General features: G+C 35.7%; 1 protein-coding gene across 3 annotated transcripts in view; it reads right to left on the bottom strand.

Moving 5' to 3' along the window:
- Positions 1–2,344: 2,344 nt before the first annotated feature.
- Marf (Mitochondrial assembly regulatory factor) overlaps positions 2,345–27,933 on the bottom strand; it is a 71,361-nt gene continuing 45,772 nt past the window's right edge. For all 3 annotated transcript variants that reach the window (XM_081739623.1, XM_081739626.1, XM_081739625.1), the window contains 5 exons: positions 25,635–25,842; positions 19,851–20,074; positions 16,218–16,373; positions 8,481–8,677; positions 2,345–3,667 (listed from right to left, as the gene is read on the bottom strand). In XM_081739623.1, the coding sequence (XP_081595749.1) occupies positions 3,463–3,667; positions 8,481–8,677; positions 16,218–16,373; positions 19,851–20,074; positions 25,635–25,842 (990 nt within the window). In that variant the 3' untranslated portion in view covers positions 2,345–3,462. The remainder of the gene's footprint in view (positions 3,668–8,480; positions 8,678–16,217; positions 16,374–19,850; positions 20,075–25,634; positions 25,843–27,933) is intronic.

Raw genomic sequence — 27,933 nt, forward strand, 5'->3', positions numbered from 1 at the left:
TCCATAAGCGTCAATGAACCACAAAATTACCTCCCAAAATATGTTAAATTGCCTATATACGTAATGTGTTTACATTAAGCTGAAACAAGTTAAAAAAAAAAAAAAAAAATTGTGCCCCAGGGTGGGCGCGAACCACCAACCTTCGGATTACTAACCGCGTACTCTTCGGACTTGGTCACGAAGGCGATGATGAGAATGTTGCTTGTAGAGGGATGAATTGTTGAGGTCTTTTTGAATGTGGCTAATCAGAATACGCCTTTAACCGCATATATTCGATGATAATCGTTTGCGATCATATAAAATCTGATCGCCATGTAATTTTATAACAAAATGATGAGTGTCTATTTACTTTATTTCATGGTTCTTCCACATTCACTTCCAAATGATCGACGACAGTTGCCATCTAATAAAGTTCATGGTTTGTTGCTTCTAGTACACAATCACTTAAAAAAAAAAAAAAAAAAAAAAAAAAAAGAGGCAACAAATGCATCAAATTTGGGAGATGAGTTTAGAACACCTAAATGTCGCATGCCTAGCACATCTTGTGCTGTTAGGGTATCTGAAACAGTATGTAACTAAAGGACGTACCTAGAACATGACAGATATGTGTCCCAAGTGACGACATAAAAACAAATGACTGGAGTGTGAAACTGAGCCAGGTATATAAATGCTATATTTGTGGTACATAGTTGCAAATATCAATTAGGTGTAACAAGCACCTAAAACTGTAGGTAGCTTAAGTACATACTTAGCACATGAATATCATATGTGCCAAGTGTCGGGTACCTAAAAAGTAACTGGGACACTTAAATGGCACATGCCTAGCACATCTTATGCTGTTAGGGTTCATCACCTTTTATTACAAAATGTTAATACACTATTACAAAAATTCTTTTAAGTTCAAAAAGTTGTTAAAAAGAACATGAGACGCAGCTGAGTCTCTATTCCCTTTTTTTCTATTTATATGGTTCAGGTGTTATTTTAGGATGCTCCACGGCACAGGACAACCCAACACAGCGGACCGATGTAAAGAGTACTCCACAGTCCAATGCAACTAAACAAAATAATGGTTGGGGAGACACTCCACGGCCCGGAGCTGCTGAACAGTGTAGAAGAGGTGGTATGTCAATCTTAGGATTGACACAGGTGCTTACTGCTGCTCCTTCTAACGTGGTGAATCATCGGGTCCCTTTCGGCACTGGCAATGATTTTTTTTTCTTGTATTGGCTCTTGAAAGGGCCGGACATCCATGGGCTGTTTCTCCTCTTCAGAGTGCAAAGTCGAGTGTACTGGGAAAGGGATAAACTTTATTTCTGTTTGTGTTAGCGGCAGTAGGTACTAGCGTTTTATTTGAATTTGTTTGTGTATGTGATATGTAGAAGTCACCATGCGTAGAGGTGATGATGGTATTGAGGTTTTCTTGGAGAATTTGATTTGAGACTTTTTGGATGCCTCTGTATAGTAGTGGTTGTTCAGGGAAAATAGGCATATCGACAGCAGTAATTTTTGTACTAAAACACAATAACACTCTGAGTAGTAATTTATCGATATTGAAATTTGAAAATATCTATCGAAATACCACAAACTTTAATTGTTGGCTCTTACTTCAATGGTAATGAATTATCATAGTGGACTACAGTTAACTAGGTAGAGTTCAGAGTTTAAAATGTTGGAGATATAATTTGATTTCGTATTTTGTTAAAGTTTACATCAACAGCTGAGTGGAAAGCCCGTAACATTCCAAAAAGAGTGAAAATAGATTAAGATGGTCAGTTTAGGATTAAATTTCTGTGCCTTTTGTATCTATGGCCATGTTAGCCTGTCACGTATGAGAGATGACGTCCCTCGGCGATCACACTGCCCGGGGAATTGAGCAGGAAGAAGGGAATGAGAAAGGAAGATACCATCCTATGTGTTATGTTACATACCATTCTAACATTTCCCTCGTGTGAATGAGGAAAACACAGAAAAATCTCACTCAGCATGGTTGGTTTGAAAAAGTTCTTACACTTTCCCGACCGGGTGTCCCCACCAGGAATCGAACCCAGAACAGCTCGCACCACAGACGAGAGAGCACTAGCGACTACGAAGATTGACATTTAATAGTAATTCTAGCCATCTCACAGTTGAATATTATTTTCACCTGAAAACGACCAGGCTTGATTATGTTTCGAAATTCCTGTATTTTCTTAAGAAATATTTCTTTTGTGTGCGTGCTTCGATTTTCCCAAAAACAAATTTGATGGAATTTTACTGATTTTTCACTCAGCTGTTGATTTGGAAAGTTGAAGCAAATTGTCCGCCCAGTTTTCTATTACTATGAGCTATGAATAACACAAACATGTAAAAACAAACCACTTGTATTTTCCTGTATAACAGACAAACATATTACACAAATTGATATTCCTCAGTGAATCTCAGTTGATATAATTGAATAGAAAAATTACAACAATGTCTTTTGGTCTGAGTTGTTTCTTTTCTCTCTCGCCATACTACTTGCAACAACAGTGAAACCAAAATTGATTTTTTAATTTAATAATTAATTTTCGAAAATATGCTCATAAATATACACAAATCATAGTATGAAACAAGATTTTTTTTTTTTTTCCTGACAACACTGCCGTTCTGCTCTGCGTGACTAGAGGTAATTCAACACACATGTTTGTAATATTACATTATGTACACATACAAAACAAGAACTGGCTGGTAATGAGTATGTAATAGTTAATTGATTTTTTTATACAGAATCTAATAAATTAATCATGTATATTTATAGCCAGTCTCTTTCAACGACACGTCTATATACAGCCGTAAACAACAAGTGGTAACAACCTTCTCCTTTCTATTCACAATCACAGTATATAATAATAATAATAATAATTCAAATATCACTCTAATTTGAAGCAGCAGAAAAATTAAGATCACATAATAAACGAATTCGAGTTATTACCTTGTCTTCTATTTTTGGATGTTATTATTAACTAACTGCTCTTGTTTTAAAACAATCGACGAGTGGTTTTTCACGCAGTTACAAGACAAATAACTATCAGGGAGAAAATACAACAAAAAAATCTAAATAAGATATTTTGGTAGACAAACGAATAACGCACAAGTTAATGTTATCAGATGATTAAGCTGCCCCACTTAAAACACAACACTTAATTTATCATGATGAAACATTTCTTGAGTGTTGTGCCTCGTTTATAAAATATTATGCATGAACTCCAGTTTATATTATTATTAGGTATTGTTAATTAATTAAAGACGATACCATGAAGTAAAAATAACTTCTAATCTTTTTTACTACACGAACGATATTTTTTCTGGTATTGTCTTTTGTTTTCTGAACTACGAGGACTAATTAATTAATTATGCTGATCTTCCTACAGTACCTATCGCTGAATTAAAAACAGGTACTTCAAGATATATTAACTCTCACATTATCTAAGTAAACGCATTTGTTCAATCTCGATGCCTGAGATAAGTTTCATCGAATATTTCGAGTTCTTTCGTAACATAATTAGCTTTGTTTCTCAAAACCTTGGCTGAATTGGCGGCCTCTTCCAGAGATTTCAGTTCTGCTTCTAATTGTTTAATTTCTCCGTCCATGTCGCTCGTTGCTTCATCTACAAGATGGCACAATCTGGCAAAGGTACTGGAGAGTTCCCTACAAAAGATTATGACCAATTTAATATTCATTGCTTACTAACCTACTCACAAAACATTGTGCTCAACTATTCAGAGAGTTCCTTGCACCACTATTCAATTTCTTAAAATTAATACCAACGAAGAAAAAGAAAAAAGATTTGTAATTAATGAAACAATGAAAATTTAGCAAATCTTAACATACAGGGTGCTATAAAATGGACTTTATAACTTTCTAAATTCATATGTTATTCAGACTTCTCTTGGTGTCATTTTGTAGCAAAAAAGATCAAGTTTTTCACCTTGCTTGAACCACGCTGGGTTGATTTTCTAGGACTATTAACAAAGCTTTGCCTCACTTATTTTATGACATTGTCAGACATTCTGAAGGTTTTTTATATCTTACTGAACATCTAGTTTTAACAAAACACTTATTCCACTCATAAATGGTAAGCCTACTGAGAGGATCTTTGTCATACTTGATACAGAAATTCCGTTACACAATTCTCGCAGACTTCGATTCACCAAAACACGCAGCGCGCGCGCTAGGGACCAATGAAGATAGACTCATTGTTACTACTGTCGCTATCGCTTGCGGAGGTGCTATTCGGTTCTATGCACTACGTGAGTTAAAACTGACCTATTTGCCACACAGTGACACCAAAACTAGTTCTGTAAGTAGATGAATAAATTTATTGAATTTACAAACTTACAAAATCCCTTTTGAAGCACCCTGTATTAGGTTTAAGTGAGCTTCATTAGTATTTACAATAAAAATATATAGGGTGTTTGTAGTCTTCGTCCGATTTTAATGTGTTATAACTTGAAATCAGGTAATTGTACTCGAATTAAACGTCTATAGTTGAAAGCAGGTAGTTTCAGAGTCAGTGTCCCTGTCAGAAATATTGGTCTTAACAGAACACTTCTTTGTAAATATAATAGTTTTTTAAATCCAAGAACGTTCGTTCTACTGATTTTAGTTTGGTTTTGACTCTTCATTCCGATCTCAACGCTCATCGCTCTGTGACCTATTCTGCATTTTTCCTTTCATCTTACGACATTGTTACCTTATTGGCTCTAATGCATCAAAAAAGTTTTCTTCTTCATCCAATTATTAAACTGTTCTAATAGATTTTGCGTATTTAATTATTTTGCCTATTCTGACTCTTTGAATATGGATACAGGGTAACATTGCATTGACGTTTGAACTTCCCGTAACTTTTAATTTCTTAATATTTTATGTCGTTTTTTCAAAAGACAGTTTATAATTATACGATTATAAACTATGCAACTAATAGAAGTGGCTGGTACGAAAAGGAAATTATAACATTTAGGTACCTGAGCATCAAATATATAATTTCTCAGCATCCTCTTAACCACGATGTGTTTTTCATTTCTGTTGTGTTTGTCCGATCGTCTTACCTTTTCCTTCATAATTCGTGTTACAAGGACACGATATAAGAAGAAAATCGAAAATTTATAATAAAAAGTGAGATATGAAAGAAGATGGATAAGTCCGTTCTGATAAACTTTCATTAAATTATTAATACTTTATGATTTACTTTAACTTAAGTATAGCTTTCTGCCGACAAATTTGTCTCAAAGGAAAATATGTTGTAACGCTATCATGAAATTTCTCAGCATGTAGCAGAATTATTATTATTATGGTAGAATTCTAAACTCACAACTGTAATATCAAGGAATCTAAAAAAGAAAATAGTCCTAGTTTTCTAATTTCTATGCATGTTCTTTCATTTACTGTGTTGCATATTTCACTTTAACGCTTTACACCAGTACTAATTTTTACGCAAGAAGTCGAATCCCGGGCCATGCTAATCAAACGCACTTTTCGCTCTACCATATATAATGTATCCTGCTTCAGAATATACTCTACTATTAATTTTAATGGAAACCCTACGACCGTTTTCGCGATATTCAATTTCATGGTCTCACGTCTCTAGATCTAATCACTTACATATCGTTTCAATTTTGCATTATACAAAATACAAAGACAAGAATTTTACGAATGATCCAAAACAAAATGCATCAAGAGACTGCGATCTTGGCCAATAATTAGTTTCTGGATCATGGGACACAAAATTTTTGAACGGTCCCTAAATAGAGTTTTCGTATTTTTTTGCGACATAAGCATACCATACTGAGTTAAGTTACAGTTTGGGTTTGGCTACACTATATGTAGTTCTCCAGACATAAGACCTACAAAAAAATGTTTGATTGAATAAAATAAATTGGATTTTTTAGATTAGGGGCCACAAAATTTTTGAACGGCCCCTAAATCGAATTTTCGTATTTTTTACGGAATAAGCACATCATACTGAGTTAAGTGATAGTTTGGGTTTGGCTGCAGTATAAGTTCTCTAGATATAAGGCGTACAAGAAAATGTTTGAATGTAATATATTGGATTTTTTAGATTAGGGTCCACAAAATTTTTCAAAGCCCCTAAATCGAGTTTTCGTATATTTTACGGAATAAGCACATTGTACTGATTTAAGTGATAGTTTGGTTTGCCTACACTATATGTAGTTCTCTACATATAAGGTGTACAAGAAAATGTTTGATAGAATGAAATATATTGAATTTTTTAGATTAGGGACCACAAAATTTTTGAACAGCCCCTAAATCGAGTTTTCATATTTTTTACGGAATAAGCACATCATACTGAGTTAAGTGACAGTTTTGGTTTGGTTACACTATATGTAGTTCTCGAGATTTAAGGTCTACAAGAAAATTTTTGCCTGAAATATACTGGATCTTTTGATCCAATAAACTTCATACTTAAATAATTATCCCAAGTATTAGTAATCAAAGTAATTAATACCAAAGGACGTGTTTTGCGCATATTTTACGTAATGAGAGCTTGATTGAACGCTGCTCGTTACACAACAAAGATTTTCATACTTAAAATTCATAGTTTTGAGTGAAGTAATGCATGGAATCAGTAAATAATTCGTTAACTATTTAGTATGGTTATTGTTGCAGTGTAAATCAATGCTGCAGTATTCAGAATTAGTGGAAGAAAAACTCAAGTTTCACCGTCTTCAAAATAAAGTATACTCGAAAAAGGCACCAAGAATTATTACAGGTGCCGAACCGATTGTCGTATGCAACACGGAAAATATATACAGAATATTTCCTTTATTTCCTTTTATTCATACGTAAGTGCGTATTAATACAAATTGAGAACTTTAGTATATTAATCACTACTTTTTAGATGGATAATACATCCGTATAATACTAACGTGCGAATACACCCCAAAGTTCCAGAATTTTTAAAGAGCAGGTTTATACATATGAGAAGCAGAGAAAAAGCCACTACTATTCAACACTACGGTAGAACACAAACAAGAAGAGCGAAAATGTGTGTGTCGCCTGGGAAAGGACTGACTAGCATAGTGGTTATCAGAGTGTCTATTCCAAGATGAATTTTCGTGACCTTTTCTTTAGTGAACCATTCAAAAACTAATACAGGGTGTCTACTAAAATTCCAAAATGAAATTTCGTGACCTTTTCTTTATAAAAAAAATAAAATTTCGTAACACTCAAAAACTAATAACAGAATCTATATTATTTAGCACTTATTTTTATCTTATCTCTACTTTGAAAGACTGTTCCCTGTAGCGATAAAAACTTTGTGTCTTCTCACAGTTGAATAAACTGGTTAGAAGCGTAGGTGGTTTCGACGGTGCTATGAGATTTGCATCGCCACAGCTCAATGATACCAGCTGAAGGACAATCTCAAGGGCGAATTTGGGTGAATTAGGCTGAATTTTCAGGCATGCGATAGAAGTGTGTTTTGCTTGCAATTTAGTAACGTCTAAAGCCAACCATAGATATTTTTGGCGGTGAATTTTGACGTTTTATAGAACAAAAGTTTCTAGTCTCTACTTATATTTGTACAGATTAAAAAAAAAAAAAAAAATCGTGACCCAAAAGCTAAATTTCTTGACTTTCATGACCGTTTTCCGATTCCGTGACTTTTTCGTGACCTTCAAGACCGATAGACACTTTGTAATAACAGTACCTATATTCTTCAGCACTTACATTTATCTTATCTCTACTTTCAAAGGCTGTTCTCTGGAGCGATAAAAACTTGGTATCTCCTCACATCACTTTCAGTATGTTCACTTATATAGTCTGTTTTGTTCAGTAACTAACCAACAGCAAACACTCACAAATCCACTAATCTTAAAATTACATATCTAAATACACATGATGTACATATATTGACAAATCCTTAGTAATCTTTTAAAAATGTTACTGATTGTAAACAGCTGTCTGATGGATTCTCTCTTAAAAGTTGGATAATATTGTTTTACCATTTTTTAAGCTTTTTCGATCTCCTTCTGAAGTTCTTCAACTTTTCGCGGTAGTTGCATAAATTGGTTAGAAGCGTACGTGGTTTCGGTGATGCGATGCGATGCGCTTCGCCACTGCTCAATGATGCCAGCTGAAGGACAATCTCAAGAGCAAATTTGGGTGCAAATTTGGCCGAATTTTTATGCATGCGATAGATGCGTGCTTTGCTTGCGATTTGGCAGCGTCTAAAGCAAACCACAGACATTTTTAGCGGTGAATTTTGACGTTTTATGCAACAAAATTTTCCAGTCACTACTAATATTTGTACAGATTGAAAAAAAAAAAAAAAAAATCTTCACCCAAATGCTAAATTTCTTGACTTTCATGACCGTTTTCTGATTTAGTGATTTTTGTGACCGATAGACACCTTGTTAGTAACCAGCACACTAAGCCCGAGACTAATAATCGATCTTCGGTCCAGTCGTAACTTTTTAAACCTGAACATGTTTATACTTACTGTTGGACTTGATGGCTACAGTTTGCTGACGTAAGATCAACAATAAGGCGCAATTTCTTGGTTGCATGATTCACGTACTGACTCTTAAATGCTCTCTCCTTAGCTTTATTCGTCCACGTTAGCCTTTCATACAGATAGATGCACCCATAGATAGCTCCCGTAATTAGAATCATTCTCCACCCAACAGTCTTCAGCATCTAAGTAAGAAGAAATAATATTATACCCCGAACAACCCGAATCAAATCTTAATAACTGCAGTATCTTAAACATTAAAAAAGGTGCATTTTTCTTCCAAGTTTATGTATATACCACACCAAAGTACTATGAAGTGAAAAGTAACCAGTGCCACCAAAGATCATCACATTTTTTCCATTAGTTAACATGGCCTAAATATGGGACGTAAAACTAAACTTAAAAAAAAAAAAAAAAAAAAAAAATAATAATAATAATAATAATAATAATAATAATAATAATAATTCCTGACGGTTACATACTGAAATCTCAGTTTGTAATGATCCTCGATAGTACATGAATAAATTAGTTTTGCTTTAGGTACGAACCATAGTATGTAATGATCCAAGTGTATACGATGTATTGAATAAGAAAATCACGCAGTAAACAGATTATTATTATTATTATTATTATTATTATTATTATTATTATTATTATTATTATTATTATTATTATTATTATTATTGTAGTAGTAGTAGTAATAGTAGTAGTAGTAGTAATAGTAGTAGTAGTAATAGTAGTAGTAGTAATAGTAGTAGTAGTAGTAGTAATAGTAGTAGTAGTAATAGTAGTAGTAGTAGTAGTAGTAGTAGTAGTAGTAGTAGTAGTAGTAGTAGTAGTAGTAGTAGTAGTAGTAGTAGTAGTAGTAGTAAGAGGAGGCTAAAGGAGACGGTGATGATGTGAAATGAATGAAATGATGGAATGAAGCCAAGTGGGAAGAAATGGAAGAACCACAAGGAAACCCACGCACACGGTGTTTGTGCACCACAAAGTTCACTTGGCGCAAGCTGGGATTGAACATGGGACCTCGTGTACCAGAGGTGAAGGCTCTACCACTGAGCCACCGTGGTCCCATTAATAATAATAATAATAATAATAATATGAGTAATGATTTCCAAAATTTCATGTCCTTGCTGAGTTAACAACACACAGTGAAGCAAAGCGAATTCGAATATACATAATATTTAACAAAGCGAATTTCCTTAAATTTAAATGTTTCAAAAAGAACTCATTATTCAATAAATTCAAAATAATTTAAATTCATAAGAAGTTACCTATTTACACAGAGAAAGTACAGACTTTGACTTGACATCACCACTTAAAATTAAATTCTTCCATTGAAGTTCATATTAATTAACATCAGTTTAAAGTAATAATGACAAAACCTAACCGTGATATATTAACTCAACAGAGGAGGTATTTATCGACATATATTGAAATATTCAATACTGAAAACAGACGTCAAATTACAATGTAATGGCGGATATTTTACGGTCCGTTACAAATTATTATTTTATAACGATCTGTTAATAAACACTGTTTATGTTCATTGTTAGTTATTTCGTTTACTGTATATTACATCATTCCTACTAATCATTAAAATTATTGTTTACAAGTTACGATTAATAGTATGCCCTGTATCACTAGGAAGTCCTTTCTCCTCAAATACTATTTCCCGTTTTCAAGATTAAGCTTTGCTAGAAAAATATTACAACAAATTGATTGAATGTAATCGGAAAAAAGTTTTCGAAATATGTCTTGTGATTTTACTGATTTTACGGTAGTCTGAGCATTCAACGTAGAGACAATATCATAGAAAATCTACAGAAACACATTTTGTATATCATATTGATAGAAACTGGAACTTTGTTGATTTGTTAGTAGATAGTAAGAGTTAGGGATGCGCACGAGACAAGATTTGAGACTGTCTCGCCTCGAAAATGTGCTGTGAAAGTGATGTCTCGACTCGAAAAATGTATATTTCTCTATTGGAAGAGCTTTGTCTCGACTCGAATTTTGTCGGAAAAATTCTGTCTCGACTCGTCTCGTGCACATCCCTAGTAAGAGTCATAACAAATGTCGTTTTAAAGTCAGTCTTTTAAACTCTTTGCATCGCTTGTCACCACGCCAAAAGTATGTAATTCATAAATAACAGCTAAATATTTATAAAAATATATGTCACTATCGTATAATTTTGGTAATGTCAAGTTAGAATGGAATATGAAACAAATGAACCAATGTACATACGTAGGCTTATTCATAGTAGTTGCGCATGTAAAAGCAGTCTTTTAAATAAAAAATCGAACGTAGTCAAAAGATCCTGAATATTATTTATGGCAAGAGCGTAGTATATGTAGAAAATTAGGTGTAAACGTGGAGGAGTCGACTTATATAAAATAATACAATAATTGAGAATATATACACATGTACGACGACGATGATTAGTTTGGTTTGGGTACAAAACCTCGCGGACCAAAACTTCGCCTGGCCAAAATCTCGCCGCCCAACACCTTGCAGGACAAAATCTCGCCAGGCCAAAACCTCGCGATCCTGAATCCCGGGACACAGAATATCGCCTGGTCTTAACTACACGGGACGTAATCTCGTCTGGGAAGATATGTCAGTATAAAACCTCATCACGATGATTTCTTCGATGCAGAATGCTCTATATATTGCTATATGTATATGTTTTGTAATATCACATAACTGCATTAAAATAATAACAAGAAAATATTCTAACGTGCTTTGCAAATCTGTATATATGTAAAAATGAAAATGGCTATGTTTGTGACATCATACCTCTTGAGCCACTATACAGATGGTAATCAGAAAAATGGAAACATCTGAACGAAATTGCAACTTACCAGATTAATATGGTGTCGGGCCACCTTTTGCCTTCAGAACAGCCTTGATGCGACGTGGGATGGAGGCATAGAGGTCGTGAATGGTAGCAAGTGGAATTTTACACCATTCCTCGTGCAGGGCATCGGCCAGTTCTGTGAGAGAGGATGGGGGTGGAAATCGTCGCCGGAGTCGTGTTCCAAGACGGACCACAGATGTTCAATTATGTTGAGACCTGGGGATTGGGCGGGCCAGCGGAGGTGTTGAACTTCATCTCGATGTTCTTCAAACTACGCTGCAATAACGCCAGCTGTGTGAATGGGTGCATTATCATCCTGGAAGATGGAGTCATTGTCCGGGAACAACATCCGGACCATAGGATGCAAGTGGTTTCCTAAAATTGCGATCTAATCGTTGGCAGTGATTCGTCCGCTAAGTGTGACCACAGGACCCAATGAAAACCATGATATGGCGGCCCACAGCATCACCGAGCCGCCGCCATGTTTCACAGTTGGGCGGAGACACTGCAGATCATAAGCTTCTTTGGGCGTTCTCCACACATAAACACGGACCGTGGTTGGGAATAGGGTGAAGGATGACTCATCCGACCATATCACACGTTTCCAGTCCTCAACGGTCCAAGTTGCAGCACCATTTGCGGCGTGCGAAAGAGTTATGGTCCCTGATGAGCGGTTTGGCCCGTGCAACACGACCCCGTAAGTTCATGTCATGTAATTCGCGGCGGACTGTGATTGTCGAAACAGGGTGGGAGAGGTGCTGATTGAGTTCCTCCGTCACTTGCTCCGCAGTGGCACGACGGTTCTGCGTGACAATGCGCTTTAATACCCGGCGTGACCTGTCACTCATGATTTTCTTCCGCACACTGTTCCGCTTCCGCGATGTGGTTTTCCCGTGTGTTGTGTAGGCCGTCATCACCTTCGACACTGTCCCACGCGACACACCTAACACAGTAGCCACTGCCGTCACACTCACTCCACATAACCGCGCACCAACAATTTGCCCTCTTTGAAAACCTGAGAGGTCTCCTCCCATTTTACACTACCTCCGTCTGCTGCAGCCACTGGACACTACTGTTCCACTGCGCCTGACGTAGTATGGAGACCGACCGAACACACCACCACCAGCGGTCCGGCTCTGCGGGCGCCACGACACCACTGCTAATCCATACATCTGACGTGTTGCCAACTACAGGTGTTTCCATTTTTCTGATCACCATCTGTATATATAACTTAATAACTCTTGAATCACAAGACCAATCTCGATCGAATTTGCCACACAGATCAGGTTACCGCCTAGGATGGTTTTTATTATTTAACTTTGACGGGAAGGCGGAGGGGAAGGGGAGACATACAGAAATACATAAAAATGGAAGTCGTTGTGTTTGTGACAATAACTCTTGAATCACCCGACGGTCTCGATCAAATTTTCAACATAGATGGAGTTTGCGCTTGGGATGGTTTTTATTTCACTTCGATGCTGACCTTAGGAAATTCTAACAAAATCGAATAATATTTATGAAAGTATGAAATAATATCTGAGTTTTTATGTCCTGTAGGTTAAAGGAGACGTAGATGATTAGAATGAAGGAAATGATGAAATGAAGAAAGTAGGAGAAAATGAGATTACCCGGAGAAAGTCCACACACACGATGTTTTGTATTTTCTTCTTTTTCTTCTTCTTCTTCTTCTTCTTCTTATTATTATTATTATTATTATTATTATTATTATTATTATTATTATTATTATTATTATTATTATATTACTACAGAGCGGATTTTAATGTGCAGCACCTTTTCTAAAAATGTAGTTGTTATAACAACCAAAGTTCAAAATCTGTATTTCCTGGCATAAAACGAACTGAAATGAACGCACTTTGTTGCACGTTTTTCCTGAATGTTGCACCTTTATTTACTAGATTAATAAACGTTTCCTTTTTGTACTTCTTTTAGCCTTCAGCTTTTTTATTGTCCCTTTTTTCTCTCTTTCTTAAAAAAATGGACAGAAGAATGTTTTATTTTCAATCTGGTTTACACATAATATTACATATATTTAGAAGCAATTTTGACGCATTTGCTAGGGACAAAATTGAACTGAATTTGCGAAACAATCCGGATGTAGAAACCTTTGCAACGTCAACTGAATTTCCTGTCCATGTGCTTACAAGATATGCACCACTGGTTTCCGTTGATGTCAAGAGAAGTTTCTCTGCATACAAAAATCTCCTGAGCTCCAAGTGACAGAAAATAACATTCGAAAACATAGAAATGTTGAACATAATCAAATACAATCAGTTCCTGAAAACCCAATAGTATGTAACGGTTTCTCAAGCTACAATATTGCTAAATTAATGAATTTTATTTTTTTAAATACCGAGTTGGCTTTAACCATAATTTTATTACAAGAATATTGAATGTTTTGCAAGTTCATGAGATTAAATAAAACTATTTTTGCACTTTAGATCAAATGTTTAAAACTATAGCAATATATATTATAGTTTAATGTATACTATAACACTTAATAGAGATATCCTATTAGCACCTTATTGCACCTTTTTGAATGATTTTTCAGCACCTTTTATTCCCTTTTTCCTACCACATTTTTGCACCTTAAAATCCGGTCCCTAATTATTATTATTATTATTATTATTATTATTATTATTATTATTATTATTTGTAATATGGAATCACATATTAAGAAATTCATTTGATAAATTTTAAGGAAAGGTTTCATTCTGCAAGCTTTTGGACGGCGAGGTTTTGGGCGGCAATGTTTCGGTTGCGAGATTTTGTCCGTATCCCGTTTAGTTTATGGATACTCTGAAACGCATCGCAATGCGTACTGGCTTAATGCATTACAAAGAAATCAACATATCAGAAATTGTGTAGGCAGGAAACTGTTGCTAGAGGAACATGGTTACCTCAATAAAATAAAATTTTGATACTAAACACTATCAAGACTCAACGAAAACGAGGCGTTTCAATAACTTTACTTAACATAGTACACAATTTACGAGAAGTAATTTTTTTAAAAATATTATTTTAGTTACTTTTATTTCTTAATTAATTAATTAATTAAGTAATTACAAATCAGCGAAGCATATTATTAATAACAAATATAATTGCACTATGGTTATATTCTTCCTTTTTCATCTTTTTTCATCACATACAAAAAATGGAAAAAGCTGATAAAACCATAAAGAAAAACAGCAGAATGGGAAGTTAAGTGGTTGAAGAGGGCTTTTATTTTTCGCATATGTCTTTTGTAATAAGAATTTTTGGTAAGGAGTAACAGTAGTACAATTTAAAAGATACAATTCAATAACATTTAATGTAGGAGTTTGGATATGTTACGGAGATGTATGCTTAGACTAACTGTAGTGAGAGTATGATAGTAATCGATGTATTAACAGGAAATCAGCAGTAACTAAACTGTTATCATTGAGTATCATTGGTCTAGGCAAAGTGGTGTAGAAATACAGCGAAGAGCTAAAAATAGTGCTTGGAGCTGATTGTCCCGAGGCAGAACAGTTTGAATTACTCCATATAAGTATACATGGTCGAGAATCGCTGAATACTCTTTAATATTAGTCGTCACACGGCATGCGAGGAAAAACAAACACAATTTGCTTTCAAATGGCTAAAGCGAATACTCCCTCGACGAGTGGTTCCCGGCTCGATCCTCAAAGGATTTGTTTTTATACCTCGAATACAAATCCGGGCAGTAATTCACATCCCGCTTTAAACAGTAGTTTTGTTTCATTTGGCCTTGGTGCTGATCCAATCAATTAATTTGAGTTCGCTAACTTAACGTGAACATGCCCACCTTTTGTGTCCACCAACGGAAGGAAATATCATGCCCTGTGGAAAACCCGTTTCACTAAAAACTTCGGAATTATCTACCTAAAGAGAAATTAATGAATTTTGGAAAACATGCTAAGCTGACTTGTCATACTTTCCACTTCACCTTTAACTAAAAGCCAAACAAATTAGACTAGTTAGTTTGTGAATATTTCTTGTTTAGATAAGGCTTGATGATCAATTTCTTTAGAAACCAGCCAGTCTTTATGCACAGGCCTATTTTGCAAAACAATAGTAAATGAAATAATATTCTAATTTACACATTCGAACATTTCATAAAGTTAGCAGTTATTTACAATTACTGAACAGAGCTGTTGCGCTTCATAACACAAGATACAGTTGAGAACCAGTTTTCTTCTCGTTGACTCATTTTCTGGGATTTAGTTCTACTTCTGTTGTTTTTCAAATTAAAAAAAAAAAAAGGGTAATCATGAGCAATTTATTTTTAAAAATAATTTCATGGTGTGCAATTCTCACGCTATATTTGCCGAAACATATATTGCATGAAATGATATATATATATATATATATATATATATATATATATATATTTGGACAATGCAAATTGAATTAATTCCCAAATCGCAGACTAATTAAGACAGGCAAAAAGCAAAACTCAATCAAATACACAAATGAAAAATAGATTTAGAATCATTACTTTAATGTCACACGATTATAGTCTGTACCCTAAATTCCATCACAAACTCACATGGACTAGGCTCGAACTAGAAGCCCAGCGCATTAGAGGCAACCGCTCTACTACTAATGCACTGTATTCCCTGCAACCATCAGAGAGAAAATTTATTATATTTATTAAAAGTTTTACGTCCCACGACTATACCTTACACATCGATCTTTAACCGAGAAGCACAACTGAGACATAGACGCAATATAATGTGTGACGCATTCGATTATTCGGAGTGCAACAAGCTCAACGTAAAATTAAAAACTATCAAACACAATGGCGAAAATAACTAAATAACAAGACGACTGCATGGTATACTTACAAAACCAGCCACCAGCAGTCCTCCCATAGTGCCTTGTGAGCTGATTGATGCCAAAGCTATTCTGGATGGAATCGACCAATCATCAGGTGGTGATGACGTATACTTCACAGGAGCCTTCTCATGATCTTCAATTGGTGACAAAAGAGTCGACGCAATCTGGAAAGATTTTAGAAAGCGTTGGTCAGCAAAGAAATGTTAGTTGTGTCAGCGTATAAATCCCAATAATTTCGGTTTCGCAGACATCAAGTAATTCTAGATATGTTAAAGTGCCACCCTCAGAGCGTACAGCTAGGAAAAAGTTAGAATTTGACGAGTTTCCGATCTTTAGTGAACTGCAAGCAATACACACAACAACAGATTTTTCAGAATTAAATTGCAAATGCCTTCCTGACCCTGTTATGTTGTTCTCTCACTTGTCTTATTTTGAAAAATTAAAGTAACAATGAACACTGTTTTGCATACTACACCTACTGTGTGTTTCAGATGTAAAGCATCACGGGCAGCAGCCAATGGTGCGCGATATTCCGCGCGGTGTTGCCCGATTACGGACTCCCCTTTCCCTTCTCGCTCTTCCTCCAGTTGAGATTATGACACATACATTAGCAACATTATTCACAATGTAAATATACTATTCTAGCAAACTCAAGAATTTTGACTGTGCATCCTAGAAGTATATACAGCAACTTAATTATTTAACTGTTAACTTTTCCAGTGGAAATGCTAAACACTCGTCTTCAACACTACATTCACTACCGTCTATGTCAGTTAATATTTCGTCACTGTCTGAATCTGAATCTTGTAAATTTATTATTATAGGTTCCAAAAATTGTAAACACAAAAAATAATTCTTCGAGCTTGACTTAGTAGCACTCAGAAAAAGAGGGAGAGAACTCTACACTTGTACTCGGTTTGCTTAAATACGTTGTCAACTATAATTTTGGAGAACAAACGAACTACCACGAAAGAAAGCAACCAAGACACTTGTGAATTCTGTTTATGCTAGAAGAGACGTTACGTTCCTACACAACTAGTCCTTTTGTTTCCTTATCAGTTTTCATAAATAACACTCTTGGGCTTGGTCGTCACACAAAAACAATCCGTCTGATTCCTAAGCAAGTCGATATGCTCGGGTTTGTTTTGGGTTACGATAATTTATAACACCATTCAGACGCCTGATGCTTTCGAATTCCTTCTAGAAGAGGAAAGAGGGAATAAAAGTCGCACATAATAAGATAGTGAAACGTGCTCAGAAAAAAAGAAACAGAAAACATACTGCATTTCTTCTGTCGAATACGGAAGGATCTATTCTTGAAGTTCATTTCAAAACAATATTACGAACTTTTATACTTTGTTCTTATGATATTAGGCGTATATGAATGAGATTGCAGAGAAGTGTAGCCACAGTGGAAAAGGAGGCCCTGTCTTTCCTAACTATTTCCAGCTCCAAAATGAGGTTCGCCTGGTATATGTTTAATAAACTTATTTAATAGTTAATGCAAATGAGGGACGTTTATAATGAAATACGAACATTTTAAAAAATCAATCATCATCAATATGGTTTCCGTACCTAACTAAAACAACTAAAATTAATCATATGCTTTATATTCTCATTTCCCTAACCGGGCGCACTGTGAACTCACTATTATATTATCACATAATAATATCTAAGTTGATATTTTTTCGAGTTTTTTCCCTTTACTATTGTAACCCACATAAACACAAAGTCAGATCAACAGACTACTATAAACAGCATTTGTTTTCTTATGAATAGCTTTATTGATTCAGCTCTTACAATCCGGTTTTCAGCTTCAGTACTGTCAAGATCAGTCTTTTGATAAGGTAGCATCGTGAAAATACAATAGAGCCTATGTGTATAGTATGTATGATGAGTTAAAATGCTTTCATATTCTAAAAGAGGTCATTTGTTCCTCTAGAACAACCTGCTGGTTACACCCCTGATTATCCTGTAATAAAAGTTGGGTTCTATTTTTAAATCGAAGAAAAATCCACTGGAAATTAGACACGGGACTCAATGCTCGTTTTACTAATTGTTTTATATGGAAACCTTTAAAAGTATCATGACAACTAGTTGACATAGAAAGATGTAGTTTTCACGTAAGTGTTTGTAATTCTTTTCTCTACTCTTTAAAGTGAGCAGTTAATGTGCTAATACAATATTTCTAACAAGCGCCTCTAGTATTGTCAAAATTCGCAGTATCGCCAGAAGTCAGCGTACAGAACTGCTTGTCGCGAGTTGTCAATATCGCTCAAAGCCAATTGGACGCCACGTGAAGCCTACTCAAGGTCATGCCACTTGTCATCTGAAACCCACAATAATTATTTGTTCTGTTTTCAAAAGCGGTTTCCAGTTGTTTTGAAAAATAAAAGAAGAAAAATTCAAGTATCGTATAAAAAACAATGTCAGTTTTTATTTATTTTTCAAACTCAAAGTTTTACTCCTTTCCTAGTTGTACGCTACGATGGCAGGAGACTGCGTACAAAACTCACGAGTTTCATTTAGTAATTACAGAAACATATATGTGTAAAAATTGATATAAACAAAAAAGATGTCTGGAGGCATATGTTTAACACGGGAATGAAGCAACTGCGAAGTAGAAATATAGAACTCAATGTATAACGTTGAAGAGGCGAGTAGGGTTCAGCGAGCTATATACGGAATGGAAAGTAATTTGTGCAGAAGAATGAATACTGATTGCAAGAAAAAAAATATCTACGCTTGAAGAAAAGTAGACGAAAGCAAGAGTAACGGTTGCTGTACTGGCTATGTGGCCGAGTGGTAAAGGCAGTCGACTCCCATTTATTATTATTATTATTATTATTATTATTATTATTATTATTATTATTATTATTATTATTATTATTATTATTATTTTGTTGGTGGAAACAGTTTTGTATACGAGCTGATAGCCGTTAACCAACGAAGCGAATAGAATATTTGGGAAACCAGTTTGATATTGTCGTTAAACAGCTAACTGATTGCGTGTAAGGGAGTTCGACCAACCGTTACTACTGTTGTGTGTTCCCATATGTGATTTGCTGGACGCAGAACGAGTAGTGCGACAATCAAGTGGGCTCTGGTTTCATGGATTTTAAGCATAAAATGTGGTATATGTTCATTTTCGCCTGCAAATGTGGTAATATTACTGTGGTGCAGGTCGTATTCCGCAACGGTCAATTAGTTGACGCCGAGGTGCGTCAAGCTGTTGCATGCTATTGATCCTCTAGCAAAGGACGTAGAAGGTTGGTTCATTCCCGTGTAAGAAGTTTCTTTCGAAGAGGAACAAACATTGAATATAAAGTGTAACTAGACCAAGTGCACGGTTTAAAAAAAAAACTGAAAGTAAACTGAAAGTTACTACTTTAAATCTACTAAGAATTTTCATTAGAATAATGGGTTTGCTAAAAAATGAATCACGTCATTAACAACTAAGACACTCGATTAAGCTGCAATTATTAATACTAACTAACGAATATTAAAACAAAACAGAGTTTTGTATTTCAAAGATTTTTTTTTAATATTTAGAAGTCAGCTTGAATCACAAAAGTCCTGTAAAAGCAATTCTGTTTATCCTTCCTGGGAAATATAATTCCTCGGAAATATCCTTCACTTACCCTTGGATTATAATTTGCCAGTGCTATTTTGTTAGCATTCTTCCCCGTTAATCGAGCAATAAGCGACGTAATGCCCCATGAGAAACGGAACTCCAAATCTTCATGGAAGTCAGCACACAGATTGTCACAATTAAGTCTGTACAAGATTTCAAAAGGCTCTCTTCTGGGCAAAACATTCAACGATACATGCTTCTTGTCAGCAGGAAGCAAAGCAGACATTCTTTCTGCAAAATTAATTGATTAACGCATTAAATCTAAGAAAATGATGGGTTAAAGATGGATGTACATTTACTGGTAAAATATAACAGGAACAATAAGAATTTAAGTAACATACTCGTATTACAGCTAATTGGCAGGTAGTAGGACTAAGTTACTGGGAAGCTTCGTTTATACGAGTCGCACCCAGAAAGTAAGGCGTCCCATAGCTAGGAAACCGTATGTTGCGCGAGGCGACTGCGTGCACGTCAGAAAGTAAGGTCTTAGCATGGTGCATGCACCAGTGGAACTTCTCTAGTGCTCTCAGTAGCGTCGTGGCAGTGGTTAAGATGGACGTTCCTATTCCAGCTCCTGCTGCATGTAACCAGAGGCGAGACAGTGAATGCTGAGCGTTACTGCGAAACACTGCGGAAATTGAGATGGGCCATTTAGAACAAGCGGTGTGGGATGCTTCGTGCTGGTGTCCTGCTGCACGATAATGCTTACCCACACACCGCTCGCCAGACAACAAATCTCGTGCAGCAGTTCGGCTGGTACATTTTGGATCATCCACCGTACAGCCCGGACCTCGCTCCGAGCAATTACCATCTGTTCTTACACCTCAAGAGATTCCTGTCAGGTCAGCATCAGCATTTTCAGAATGATGGAAAGGCGGAAAGGTTGTCAAACAGTGGTTCCAATCTCGGGCGGATGAGTTCTATGACACAGATATAGACAAGTTGGTTCCACGGGATGACAAATGTCTCAATTCCGGTGGTGAATATGTTAAAAAATGGCTAAACACATCCTGTATTTGATACAATAAATGTTTTCATTCCATTGTGTTTTGTTTCTGTTCAAGGTCTTTGGGAAAGTTACTTTCTGAATGCACCTCGTATTTTAGTGTACAGAATTGTGTGTTTAAACAGATCCCTAAATCCTCATGTGCCTACTCTTCCCTTGCAATTTATTTGTCAGTCTTAAACATTCCTCCTTGAGACGGAAGAAAAAAAAAGAAGAAAATTTTTATCATTTAGGAACAGGGAAAATTAAAAAGTATGCTTCTTACAATCAGGCTCCCCAATACCATTTTAATTCAACAGAAATATACAAAAAACAATGTCAGGAGCTTTCCCTTTCGTACAATTTAGTACTACAGTAAGTTTGGAATAACCTATTAAAATGTAATGAGAATGTATGGCACATCATTAACTTAATAAAAGACTAACTTCATTATGTCCGTATACAAGACAACACAGGCATAATATAGTTTTCTGCTTTTATTTCATTATTAAATTAAAAGAATAATGTAGGTTTGATAACAGTTCTCGGTTTCATAAGAACGTTATCCCCGATATGTCATAAACTCATTTATTCATTATTTTGGCTGTATGCAGCCAAAGCAGTTTAATTCTCTTTTTAATTAAAAGGACTGGCACATCCTAGCAGACGACGTTTCTATGTGTGTGTGTTCTCTCACACAGAGGATGCATGTGGGTGGCGTGACCTTGATCAGCACTTCTTCAGCCAATCACAGCTCTGTCCGCTCTTACGTCACTCAACGCGTGAAACCCACGCGAACAGCGAGAGCCGAAGAGATTTAGCGGGAGGCAACTTTACTTGGCGCCGAACAGACGAATGCGTAACAGCTTATTCTACCCTGCTGCAACAATACACTGTGTAGTCATGTTCTTTGCATAGTTGAATCTAATTATATTACACAAGATAAGAAACATTTATACATATTATTGTCTTAATTGTCCTCTCCTAGTTTAAAGCTATGTAAGTATCAATATAATTAAAATTTTCGAATCGATTGACGAGTATTTTCTGCGATTGTGTATGTCATCTCCTCACGCCTCGTGGTGATTCGTTTAGGTGCATGGTGCAAAATTTACTTTTTACTTATTATTTGTGTAATTTGTTAGTTTTCGGAAATATGATGCTGAATCTTTTGTGTCTTTAAAGGTTGTACGTAGAATTTTTGCTTACGTGTAGTTGGCGTTGAAGGGAGTCATTTCATATAATTACTTGTTTCATCGTCAACGCTCGAGCAAACGTCCTATTTACGACTATCTAATATAATGTTTGCTCTATCTGGATTACCATCCTATGGAGTAAACGTTATAGATACAATGAGCATGCAAATGACTAATTCACTGCATGTTCATTGCATTTATTGCAAATGACTAATTCATTCCAACAACAGAACAACTATGTTGGCAGCATTCATTTTCATTTCAAAATTATTGATAATTAACGAAGAGTCAATGGAGTGACTTCAATATTTTATGAGAAGAAGGTAAGAACAGCATAAAACTAATTACATACATGTAGCAGTGTTCTTAGTAAATCCACATTTCTGTAAACCTAACTTACAATAATTCTGAGGATATTCTATTACTTGGAAAACTCGTTCCTTTCTGTTTATGCACAATCACTCCAAAGAAATAAGACGAAACAGAACAGCGGAAGATGAGTTCAAAAACAGTTTCAGCATTGGCTTGTTGTGACAAATATGTAGACTACAATCAGAATTGCAACCCCACAGCATTACATTACTTGCTTGTTCTGGTCCCAAGTTCTAAAAAAGGATAGCTGATTATTTTATTTATTTATTACACTAGTTAACAAAGGTTTTGTTACATAAAAGGAAATACCTGTTCTTAAAGGAACTTTTTGCGCTGAATTCGAATATGCACTCGGTTTTTCTCCATCACGTACGATTTTCCCGTAACAGAGGGATTTTCGGGAAAATCCCTCAAAAATTTCCCTTTTCGTTTATTTTACACCCCAAGATCTTGTCCCCTTGCATATACTAACATAGAAATTATACCTAAGTATACTTTGATTCATATTTAACAAACCCTCCAAGTTTCGTAATAATCGCTTTATTCTTTCTAGAGAAATAAATATGTTTGTATGTATACTGTGTGTACTGTTTATTGCACCTTATAGTAATGCTTTCAGATCTCTTAAGTTGAGGTAAAACGTTTTGCTTTATTACCACAAACACATATATAAAATATAATACAATATAATTTACAAGTGTGACAATTTACAATAAACAATAATACAAATGTACCAAAAGGTCATGAAAAGACAATCAAAACGATCACAATATATGAAACTTCCATTGGGTTACAAAAACGTACATTACTTCCTTCTTTTGTAAGAAATGTCTATTCTCTAACAAGACCCCAACAATAGTCCCCCATCATTGAAGGATCCCATCGTCCCTGGTACCTTTTCTCCATTGCCATTATATCTTGGTGGAATATTTCCCCCTGTTCGTCGCTGAGAGCACCTAGGTTAGCAGGAAAGAAGCTGAGGTGGGAGTGCAAAAAGTGGATTTTTAAAAACATCCTACAACCCAACTCTTTGTATTTCTGTATCATGTCCTGTACGGTTTCTGTGTAACTCTTAGCTTTGTTATTGCCCAGAAAGTTGCGCACAGCACACTTAAATGCTGTCCAGGCAGCTAGCTCAGCACTGTTTAACTTACTGTCAAAGCTATCATCAAGCATTAATTTCCTAATTTGGGGACCAATAAACACTCCCGCTGAAATCTTAGCATCACTCAGGTTAGGGAACTTATCTCGTAAATACTTGAAACCTTCACCAGATGTGTCCATGGCTTTGACAAAGTTTTTCATAAGTCCTAACTTGATATGAAGTGGCGGTAGTAATATCATATTAGGATCTACCAAAGGAGCGTATTTGACATTGCATTCTCCAGGTACGTAATTCACTCTAGGTTCCCATTCCTTCACTTCATAATGTTTGTCATCAGCTCGGCTATCCCATAAACATAAAAAACATTAGTACTTCGTGTAACCGCACTGCAGTCCTAATAAAATACCAACTACCTTGAGATCACAACATATTTGCCAACAATGGTCCTTGTAATTTATAAGATTTAGCAAAGTTGACATGGTGTCATAGGATTCCTTAATCTTCGCTGAGTGCGCAAGTGGTATAGAAGGTTTTTTATTTCCATTATGTAAAAGGACAGCTTTAAGGCTGACCTTTAACGCGTCGATAAATAACCTCCATTCTTCTGGAACGTAAGGAATTCGTAGCTCCGCCATCAACCAATTTATATCCGTACATACGCACACATTATCTTGCATTGAGAAATAGCTTGAAAATTGAACATGCCTTTTCCTGTACACTGATATGTTCGTTTCTGCATCCAATAAGTTCCACTGCTGGAGCCTTGATCTCAGAAGTTCCGCCTCTTGTTTTGTCAGGTGCAAATCACGGACTAGGTCATTAAGTTCACATTGCCGCATGAAATGTGGCTCGCGAACACAGTCAGGAATGAACGTTGGATCCTTGGATGTACATGTTGATGTCGATGGTTCATCAAGGTCATGATCATCATCAGAGTCTTTTGGCCATATCTCTTCCCAGTTGGTAGGGGGCTCGGGAAGTGGAAGTTCTTTTGCATTCTGTTACATTTGATAACAAATATTGATAACCATTTCATGAACAAAACGAAAAAACTTGGGAGAATTGTATATATATGTATTAAGATATACATATACTGTACGTTTAAAAAAAAATACACGTTGGAAGTATATTCTATTTTTATACACGTTTCTAATTTACAGAGCGCAATACAAGTGTGTTGTTGACTATTGTAAATATTCATTTTTATGTCTGTGTTTGTAGTAATAAAGCAAGTCGTTTTTACCCCAACTCAGGAGATCTGAAAGCATTACTATCAGGTGCAATAAACAGTGCACACAGTATACATACAAATATATTTATTTCTCTAGAAAGAACAAAGCGATTTTTACGAAACTTTTAGGGTTTATTAAATATAAATTAAGGTATACTTAGGTATAATTTCTATGTTACTATATGTAAGGGGACAGGAGCTAGGGGAATAAAATATCTGAAAAAGGGAAAATTTTGAGGGAATTTCCCGAAAATCCCTCTGTTACGAGAAAACTGTACGTGATGGAGAGAAACCGAGTGCATATTCGAATTCAGCGCAAAAAGTTCCTTTAAGATCAGGTGATTTTTCTCATGTAACAAACAAAAAGTTTAAATTTGTTAACTAGTGTTATCAATATATATCTTGGTAGCCTGCGCGGCTACTTTACAATGATTAACAGTAAATCAAACAACAATAATAGGCAAGGCAATGAAAGGAAGTTGGTCAGAATCTATGTTTAAAGCTACCATCCCGGCATTCGCCTGATAGTGAAAAAAAAAAAAACTAGAAAAAAAAATTGCCAGGATGGCCGACCACCAGATTTGAACCGGGATCTAGGAATTGCAAGCAACTATGCTAATCACTACCCTATGTTTGTCCAGTTTGAGATTGTGTCTTACATTCTTTGTCACAGCAATATTATAAAGGACGGCATTATTATTAAAGTGAAATTCGAATCTCCATTTGTATTTATATCCACGTGTTGTGTTCCAAGTAAAGTTTAACCTTCTGAAAGCACCAATGAAAAATGGCCTTTCTATTAAGTAATACAGTACTAAAATTACATTTGTTCAATATTAACGCCACATTAATCTACCTGTTTGTACAATATCTAGCTAAATATAATTCATCTGCAACCCTACCAGTCATTTCGCGTTGACTAGTTTCAATGTTCATCGCCAATGCCGTTGAAAGTCGGGCCCTAAGATTGCTTCCAAGACCAGCCTCTACATGATGGTGCAGCTCTTTCTTGTATACATTCAGTACCAACGGCTCTGGATGGAATGGCAAATTAAATTCATCAACTAACACTGACAATCGCCGGATTTCCTCACTTAATGCTTTTGAAACCTGAAACAGAACAAAAATGATTCGCATTACTTTGTAATACTTTATTAGTCAATAATACTAATACTAATATCACTGGGGTCACGGTGGATCACTGGTATTTATTTGTGTATTTGTCTGAGTGTCTGCATTACTACTCGTTGATTCGGAAACTTTAAAAAAAAAAAAAAAAAAAAAAAAAAAAAAAAAAAAAAAAAAACATTTAAAGATTCTACAATTGATGAGATTTAATAATCTTGGTAATGACTTCGCACGGAAGCCACATGCAAATCAAATAGAAATGTTAGTTTGACTGCTTTCAAAATTAATATTCTGAAATCTAAAAACTTTTATTTCGTGGAGGGCTTCAATTTATGTACTTGGAGCACTCATTTACAAGGGATCCTGGTTTGATTCCAGGCCATGTGATCCGTGAAGTTCTCCAATTTCTTCCAATATTCTTATCTCATCAATTCGTCTATCATCATTTACTCTTATTAACTATTCATGTTGTTTAGCCGAGAGCGAGAGAGACTGACTGACTGACTTTTGTCTCGAGCCGCCAGATACGGTCATAGCACCACAAAAGCAACAACAGGACATATAAGAAATAGACGACACATAACTTACTGTACAATGTACCAACTAACATTAACTAAGATCAACTGCCCGTTACATCTATCATTATAAATCATCTTTTTACACCTATGACCGTGTCTGGCGGCACTAGACGGAATAAGAGATTTTTGATTTTGACGTCTTCAATTTTGAAAATTAATCAACATAAAATTATTTTTGGTTTTATTAAATTTAAGAGAAATCTAGATACTTCAGATCCAATTTATGATTATTAACACTCTTATCAAAAATAATAAAAAATACAATGAAATAATAATTAATTATATGATCTTAAGAGTGCACCGCGATATATACATTATTATACAAGGTTGAACGGCTTATATCAGACTGATTTGGCAAAGCTGCTGTTACCTATGTGGTTGCGCCAGAAACATGGAACTAGTGTAGTGTCTCAAGACTGCAGGTACCACTGAAATGTAGCTGAAAACAGACTGTTATTGTGAAATGATAAATATCTACTTTTTTCCGCACATTTTAATACAAGCGAATAGTGAAACAGTATTGAGATTATGTTTAATCTCGGAGTGACTTGAGTTAAAGATATCGTGGATAAGCAACACAAATGGGACTCGTGAAGAAATGTTCTACAACGAAATGTGCCTATTCAAGTTACCAGAGAAAAGTGTCACCTGAAGTGCTTCGTGAAATCTGTCAACTAGCAGGCCAGGAGAATCCATCATCTCAATGTTACATGGCCCGAAAATTAAATCTGATGCATTCGAATGTTAGCCACAACTTCCTCAGATATCATATTGCTCAATATAAAACAAACTGCTGCAAACTGTCGGAAATACACTGGGAGAGAAGGGGTAAAACCGGAAGACAGTTGTGACATTGGATAATATCTATATTCACCCGTAATTGTAACATTCGGGCATTTGGGTACAGTGACACTTCTCGCAATGGACTACTACGTTTTACCGCCAGTGCAGAGAAAGTTCGGAAAAATACGGGTTTTTACCGGATACGGTTACCAGAAGAAGCTGGAGGTACGTAAGATAGACTCAAACATGAAGACAAATGCTACCTACTTCCAGCAATCCATCATGACTCCAATCTACTGACGACATCCCCTGTGTGTACGGAGCTAAAAGATCCAGGTATAGATCTACATGAACAAAGCGTCCACCCATCCACAAGCAGTAAAGCAGCCGTGTTATTTCTTCCCATGGCACTCAAAAGCTCTGACATCAGTTCCACTAACATAACTAACATATCGGACTTTGGAATGTTAAAACGACATCTTACACTGACTTCACGGCAGGGTCTCCTTACTGCCTATGGAAAATCTGCACGGAAGAACGGGATGAAATTGCTATGCCAGTGGTCCACCGTAGTCTGTTACAGTGAAAATTGCGACATCGGTCGATAATCCATAAAGATGTTGGACTAAGATACAACATAATCGGTGGTGGCGATATGACTTTTCTACGATGAGCACACTGAAAATCAGTCTGATATAAGCCGTAAAACTTC

Source organism: Thermobia domestica, chromosome 15 (genome assembly GCF_964235325.1).
Source record: "Thermobia domestica chromosome 15, izTheDome1.hap1.1, whole genome shotgun sequence".
NCBI classification, from domain to species: domain Eukaryota; kingdom Metazoa; phylum Arthropoda; class Insecta; order Zygentoma; family Lepismatidae; genus Thermobia; species Thermobia domestica.